At 47.8% G+C, this 7538-nt stretch overlaps 1 protein-coding gene across 1 annotated transcript in view; it reads left to right on the forward strand.

Moving 5' to 3' along the window:
* KIAA0319L (KIAA0319 like) overlaps window positions 1-7538 on the forward strand; it is a 41892-nt gene extending 34354 nt beyond the window's left edge. Inside the window, exons 18-21 of the mRNA XM_059830974.1 lie at window positions 826-948; window positions 1491-1581; window positions 1941-2032; window positions 4047-7538. Of these exons, the coding sequence (XP_059686957.1) occupies window positions 826-948; window positions 1491-1581; window positions 1941-2032; window positions 4047-4234 (494 nt within the window). The 3' untranslated portion in view covers window positions 4235-7538. The remainder of the gene's footprint in view (window positions 1-825; window positions 949-1490; window positions 1582-1940; window positions 2033-4046) is intronic.

Here is a 7538-nt window from a genome sequence, read left to right on the forward strand (position 1 = left end):
AGACTATACTCATCAGTTATTTACCAACTGATTCTGACTATTCACTAGTCAACTTCATAAAAATGGTTACTTGTAATGTGTCTGGGAAGATAAGAATTCATAAAGTCAAAAGCAGATTGATACTTATGAAACTAAAATATAGTGTTAATGGAATACGGCCAATGAAATGAGTGTCATAATGAACACAAGAAACCCACAGATCTTGGTAGCTGTGAACATACTCATTTCCTCTCCAGCACATACATCAGTCTGAAGGAAATGTAAAAAAGTGATTGAAGGGAAACAAGTTTACATTAGTGCTGTTCTTCTTTTATGCCCTCCATCCTATGAGGATCATGTGCTGGTCAGTTAGATATTTTAAACTAGAATTATGTAGAGTAATTATTTTCATGGCTTCTTGATCTTACGATTTTGTGGCCTTCAAAAGCCACTCTTCAGTTCTGTTTGGTCACTTTAAAGGTTCTATTTGTTTCTTGTAGTCTGTCTCACAGGCTGGGTTTGACTTTGAAAATCAAAACCTTATTTAAAAACATTTATTTAATAAATATACAAATTCCATAACTTTTATATCAAAATCCTGATTTATTAGGCAAAATTTTCTTAGCACATTATGTGTGTTACATTGTTAGTGAAGTGGGACTTTTTGATTTGGCGTGAGACCTAGGTGCTTATGTTTGCACTTCTTACGGCTAAGCTAAGAGAATGAACTACAGAGTGACAAGATTCAAATTAAAGCCTATGGGGGTTAGCCGTATTGAACTATACCGTCCCGTTTTTGCTTCATGTGCGAGTCATTTAGTTCACCTTGCTGGTTTTGGTCCCTAGCGTGTCAGCTGAACTGCTCTGAACATGGTCGCTGTGACTCCTTCACCAAGCGTTGCGTCTGTGACCCGTTCTGGATGGAGAACTTCATCAGGGTGCAGATGGGGGATGGCGAAAGCAACTGTGGTATGTGCAACCTCCCTGGGATTGTTCATCTTTGGAAAGCAAACAGTGTTTGAAACCCAGGGTAGGCAGAGTGACAGGTACCTGCTTTCTCCCAGTACCTCTGAGATGATGCTCACACAAGGAGATAGTCCCTGCCCTGGCCTCGCTACATGTTACCTTCCAGGCAGGTGATACTTGGTAGGGAAGTGACTCCTCTTCACACCCTCTCGGTGAAAACTCACTAAGAGTTGAGTCCGTTCTTAGTGTATAAATCACACCTCTTTTCTGTTGTGCCCCTACAGAGGCTTTCCTGCCACAGGAAAGCCAATTTTATAAATCAACACACATTGAAAAATGCCCTTGTGCAGCGAGTCCGCACACTGGATCTCAAGCCTCTGGCTCCTGTAGGTGAGTTAGTGGTGCTGTCAGGGACGGATGCTAGCCTCTAATTCTGCAAAGGGTCAGGCCTGCCTTTTTCTTTCTCAAGAATAGTCATCTAAACGCACACTGTCAACTGTATGAGGTGCCAAAACGTCTTTATCTCTGGGGTGTTTTGCTTTCAGAGTGGAGTGTGCTGTATGTGATCATTGCATCTTTCGTCATTGTGGTTGCCTTTGGAATCTTATCCTGGATGGTGATCTGCTGTTGCAAGAGGTGGGACTGAGGCCATAACCCCCACTGTATCAGTGCTTCAGAGCCAAGTAGCTCCATTAGGAGGTGAAAGATTCAAACCCATCGTCCCAGCAGGTCATCTGCTTAGCCCTGGGATGTTAGTTTTTGTAACTTAGTGTTTCAAGTGAAATGCTGAAGTCCTAGGACTCTGGGTTCAGTTAAGAAGCAAGATTTGGATTAGCCTATAAACATGCAACTAAAGCAATGTTTTTAATGTTTTGCTTTCTGATATGAACATAATCTGAAATAAGCAAGTACTCTAGCTTTGAAGATCAGAGTTGTTTTTTCTTCTGGCTTTTTTAGAAATGGTCTGCATCTTAATTCCTTTTCTTCCCCTTTAGACGAAAAGGAAAATCCAAAAGAAAAAGCAAATACAAGATTTTGGATGCAACGGATCAAGAAAGCCTGGAGTTAAAACCAAATCCCAAAGCAGGTAAAACATGAGAGGGAAGAGCTCAGCGTTTCCAGAATGCTGAATAAGAACGCTCTTCCTCAGTGGACTAAAAATCACTGAGTGAAACAAGCATGATGTTAGGTGCTGACAGATGAATTTCAGAAGATCTAAGAGCTTGTTTCAGATCTGTGGACAGGGTATTTAGTCAAGTTGTCTAACTCTCTGGTTTAGAAATTGAGGCTGAAACTGGCCTGGTCCTGATGTCTCCACTTCCTATCAGAGAAGTAGTTAAGTGGATGCATGTAAGCTGTGCAGAAGCCCAAAACTGGGTCTTGACTATAACTTCTCTTGCTCTAAATAGTCTTCCACCGGGTTCTGGTAGTTTGCCTCTTGCCAATATGCAATTCCTTCCTCCACAGCAAAGCACGAATTCAGTGTCACTAAGCATTTCACTAAACTGATCGACTTTGGCTGGTAAGCAAAGGGGCACGTGGAAGCAGCCTGAAAATACTCATGGACCGGAGAGAGTCATGTTTATTTCTGCCGCCATATTCTCCCATCCCAAATGACTTGTTCGTAGATTTATTCATTCTTGCCCTTGTGAGCATAAGGCTCTGAAAGTTTCACATTTTAGCTCATCCTTTAATTTTTCCAGGAAGCAGAATTATCTTAGGGGGGAGACCCACGAAGTCTCAGTGCTCTGTGTGGCTACAGGCCCGTTGGCCCATTCCAGAAAGGCAGTCATTTGTCTTCAATGGTCTTAGCCAGCATTTTCCTGTCTGCATTGCTGTCCTCGAGGGTGCTCGTCAGGTGCCTTGCAAAGATCATTGAGTTATTTCAGGCTGGAGCATTTTTGCTGTGATGGTATCTGATACCTGAACCGAGTGGAGCCGTGGTCACCTGCTGACTGACCAGGAAAGGAGGGAGATGTGGGAAAGTACGTGCAAAGCACAGCCCCTCCAAATGCCGGGGAGCACTTCAGCTGCTGAAATACGTGTTCCAAATAAGAGTGTGTGTCCTGGTTTTGTTTAGAGGAGTGGTTATTTTAGCTGTGCATGGAAAATAGTCCCTGATTCTTGTTTGCTAGGGGAAAACAATTGCTCATCCTAGTATTATCCCATTTAATGATGTTCCAGAAAAGTGAACAGTGCCTAACAGCAGCATTGGAGGGCATTGCAGCGACAGAGCTGATCAGACAGTTCCTCTGAGAACCTGGCCATCCCAACTGCACAAATACAGATACCCTTGAAGAAAAACTGGGTGTTTTTTCCTCCTTCAGCACCCAGCTCTGCTTTAATCTGACCATCTGTCACCTTGCACAGAAGAGCCCCACTGTTAAATAAAGGGCTCATTGTTCTGCAGTCTGTAGCAAATGTGCCTCAGCCATTTGCTCTCTGGTAACTAAACTCATCTTGCTTCTTCCGAGGCTGGCTGCTGACTAAAGTCTTCTTCCCTGCTAGATACATCCAGGGAGCATTCTGCTAACAGAGGAAATGTTGCATTTCTCCATTAAGGAAAAGCTAAATTTAAGTATTTCCTCTGCTGACAATATCAGTAAATGTCTCTCTCCTGTCCTTGTGCATTAATCTAAATTCAGCCAGCTAATTTATCTCTCTTCTCTTGCAGGCAAGAGAAGCAGAGATGAGGGTAGGGAGGGTAGTAAGAACGTAGTGATCTTCCCTCGCACACCTGCATATTCTCTCTACTACTGCCGTTAGCACTCAGAGAGCTTTCTAGGCAATGCCCCGAGCAAGGTCAGGAAAACAAAGCTCCCACGTATACTCACAGCCCCTTCTGGTAACGTAATTTGCTCTCCTACCTGTTTGTTGTGCTTTGCATTATCTCGAAGTGTCTTTGTGACCTCTGTCATGCCAAAGTATCTGAAACAGGATCGCTTTGGCATTTGTGGGAATAAGTGACAGACACAGGAAGGTCTGTTAGGCTGTCCCTTTGACATGATAGGAAAAGGAGACCTGAAGGGGGAATGGAATAAGGTGAGGTTGTTGACCAGTATTAAAAGTATTTCTAACCCGAGAATCTCTGTCCTTCAAAGGTGGCAGACAGAAAGCCCAGGTCCTCAACACTAGCCTGATGCACTCGGAGTCTGAACTGGACAGCGATGAAGCTATCTTCACGTGGCCTGACCGTGAAAAAGGGAAACTGCTCCGTAGCCAGAATGGCTCCTTGCGCAATGGACAAGTGATGCTCAATCCCAAGAACCAGAGGGAGGAAATCCTATAGCTCCCCTCAGGCGGCCTTTTGCTGGAGCTCAGTGGGAAAGGCCACTCCCGTCACTATCCTCCTAGGGCCTTTGGAGGCCAGTTTGATTAGGACAACGCTGCTAACTCGTTTCACAGAAAATAACTTTGTTTTGTGGGTTTCTTTTCATTCAGTTAAAACTGGTTGTACTTGAATTTGAGCTTCAAGAGAAATCAAAGGGAGGAGAAGGCAACTGTGAACCCCGGGCGAAGCGTCAGAAAAGACAGAGCTGGCATCTGGAGAGCAGCAGGACAGAACCACTTGGAGCAACTGTGAATGTGCAGGACCCTCCTAGCCCCCCGCAGACTGCAGCGGAGGAAACGCCCATGGACTTCCAGCTCGCTTGCCTTGGGAGCTCCTCGGAGAACGAAGGTCAAGGCTGTGCTTTGAGCTGTGCTCTGAGCTCCCTTCAGGCTCCAGTAGCCTACCGTGGGCTACTTTTGCTGTCGAACAGCTTTCTTCTCTTTTACTCCCACCTTCCCTAATGGTTTAAGCACTATTTTAGTTTAGACTTGTCCTTTCACATGCACTTGGCTGCTTTTGGAGTGTAGAGGAGGGGGAATCTAAACACTACGGTCACACTCCATCAGCTTGCAGGTAGCAGAGGGTTTTGTAGCTGTTCTAAATTCCCATCAGGCTCTTCTCACTGGGAGTGTTGATGACATGGTGCCTGTTCAGATGTGAGAAGCTGACCTGTCCATGGTAATTGGCTGGGCTAGGAGACCCCCTCCTACAGCAAGCTTTCCTGCTGGGTACCAGAGCTGGGAGGGGACACCCACCTTCGGTACCTGTGTCTAATGTCTGGCTTAATTCCAAAGCTGTGAGATGTTGTTCAGTGGCCCCAGCACCTTCTGTTGGTCGCCAAGCCGTCCGTGAGTCTGGACATTAACCATATCTCAGTTATGAAATGCTATATACTGTGGGGTTTTTTCCTTAAAATTTGCACAACCCAGGGAAGCAGGGGTTGATAGTCCCCAGCAGCTGGCTGCTCCTTCTGGCTGGCAGCTTAGCGGCCGTTGTTACGGCTGAAGAGCCCTGCGTGCTCGTAATGCAGGGCGAAGTACACACTTGGTGTCCTTTAGTTGGTGGAAAAGGGAACTCTCGGTACCCGAGGGCATCGCATGGTGAGTGCCAGCAGCGAGTGGCTGGCTGTCTCTGCTGCCTGGGCTCGGGGAGGCAGGTGTGTGGCGGTCCTCTCCCATACCCGCTCCTTCAGCTCACCGTGCTGCTTTCATGAGTTGCACCCCTGTCCTCGGGCAGAAATCAGCCTCTTGCTGGCATGAAGGATGCCACTGCTCCTCTCGGGATGGATGGGCAGTTTATTGCCTTTCTTTGTGTTTAATTTAAAAACTGGAAACTTGTTTCATTGGCTTTTTTTTTGAGCTATGAAAGCCAAAAGGCTTTAACTTCCTCAGTTGTATTTATATTGCTGCACTACTGATTTGTGTTGAGCTAGATGAAGATTAAACACTATTGAATGTGAGGGAATGTTCCCTTGCTGAATGTAGTCATGGCTGCTGCTAAGTTTATTTTTCTGGGCAATCAGCTGTCTTCCTCAGGCACCAGCACTGGAGCCTGCTGCTCTCCCGAGTACCGAGGCATTAGCCTCCTGCCCTCCCGACTCCGCCAGGCACGGGGCTTGCCTCTCGCTTGCCTGCGTCACGGCATGGGCCACCCGCCGGCTTGTCTGTCTCGTGCGCAGCTGGTGCTCCGAGCCAGGCTTCCCCTTCCCGGGCTGCTCCTGCGCCCGCTCTCCCAACGGCTCCTTCCCTCCGGGCCCGCCTGGGACCACACACGGGGATGGCTGACACCGGGATGCTCCCCACAGTGTGCCTCAAAGGGGCACAGCCCAGCGCTGGCTGCGGCCACTGTTGCGAGCTGTACGAATGGCGAGACACTTAACTCTTGGGTGACACCACTCTCTGATGCGTTTCCCTTCATTTGGATGTAAGATGAGCAAACTACAAGAAAATGAGGTTTTGAAGCTGCGGGGATCGATCGGATGTGGTCCTGGGGCTGCCTGAAAGTGGTTTGTGCTGTTAGAGGAGAGCTGTCGGACTCTCGCTGATTCTGGTCCTTGGGACTTGTGCTTTTTGAGCCTTTTGCTCCTGCCTGTCCTGGGGAAGTCCCCCCTGCAGTAGATTGGGGCCGGGTGCGGAGGTTCAGCCATCAGGAGTTCATTGCTGCAGAGTTCGGTACCCCTCAGGAGAGGCAGAGTGTGCTTTCAAGCAAGGCTGGCTTCTTGTTACAGAAGAGGGAATTAAAATCTGTGCAGCTGTTACCGCCCGCACATTTGCTTAGCCCAGGATATTTTCTTCGTCCTTACATTTCACTGGGGGGTAACAAACGTTTGGGTTGGGGTGCTTTAGTCAGCTGGCAGCACCACCCGTGAAGGCTGGATTTTGCGGTGGGCTGTGGCGTTCCCTCCGCGCCGAGCGGTTGGGTTAGGACGGCTTCCTCGCTCGTTAGTCATTTGTCATCACCGAGTGCAGGTTTGTGACAGAGCATAGCGCAAGCTCCTGTTAGACTTCTGGCTGCCATTAGTATTCCCTGGCCGTGCAGTGCTCTTCCTCGCTCCACGTGTTAACCCTTGGTGCCGCTCAGCCCTCACCGTCGCAGGGCTGCGAGGAACAGGGGTGCCCAGCAACCGCACCCCGGCCTCGTGGGAGCGCGAGGGCCTGTGCAGCTGACGGAGGCCGGGAGACCCTCCCAGGCTGACAGCAGGAACTTCTGGCCCAGCACAGACCCAGAGACGGGGCGGGCTGTCTGCTTCAGTGCTCCGTTAACGCAGGCCTGTCCCAAGGCGTGTGCATGCACAGCAAACGCGTTTCTTTGAAACCCCTGGCCACCCTCTCCTCCTCTCCCGTGGCGTCACTACTATCACTGCTGGTTTGTTACGCGAGCACCGTGAGCGGGGCTGACCTTGCTGGGGAAGGTTTCTGCATTGCTATGCATTATGATTTCACAATTAGAGGTGCTGGCTACAAGTTACCCATGTGTGGAAGTTAAAAGCTGAGACAGCTGTTAAATGAACCATCAGCTTCACTTGATTTTGTTTTCTTCTTTAACATATTCAAACACTGGTTAGGATGTTTGAGGCAAATGTTGCGATCTAGTTTTAAAATAGTTTGCTCTTAAATCTTTCCTTCGTTCGTCTGTGTAGCAGGGGCTGCCCAACCTGTCTGAACTTTGGTTTAACAATGTTTGTTGATTGCAGTTTTACTTGGATTATGACTAAAAGTAATTTTTTTAAACAATGTTTCTTGCAAATAAACAGGGAATATGT

The sequence above is a fragment of the Gavia stellata genome, chromosome 29 (genome assembly GCF_030936135.1).
Source record: "Gavia stellata isolate bGavSte3 chromosome 29, bGavSte3.hap2, whole genome shotgun sequence".
NCBI classification, from domain to species: Eukaryota; Metazoa; Chordata; class Aves; order Gaviiformes; family Gaviidae; genus Gavia; species Gavia stellata.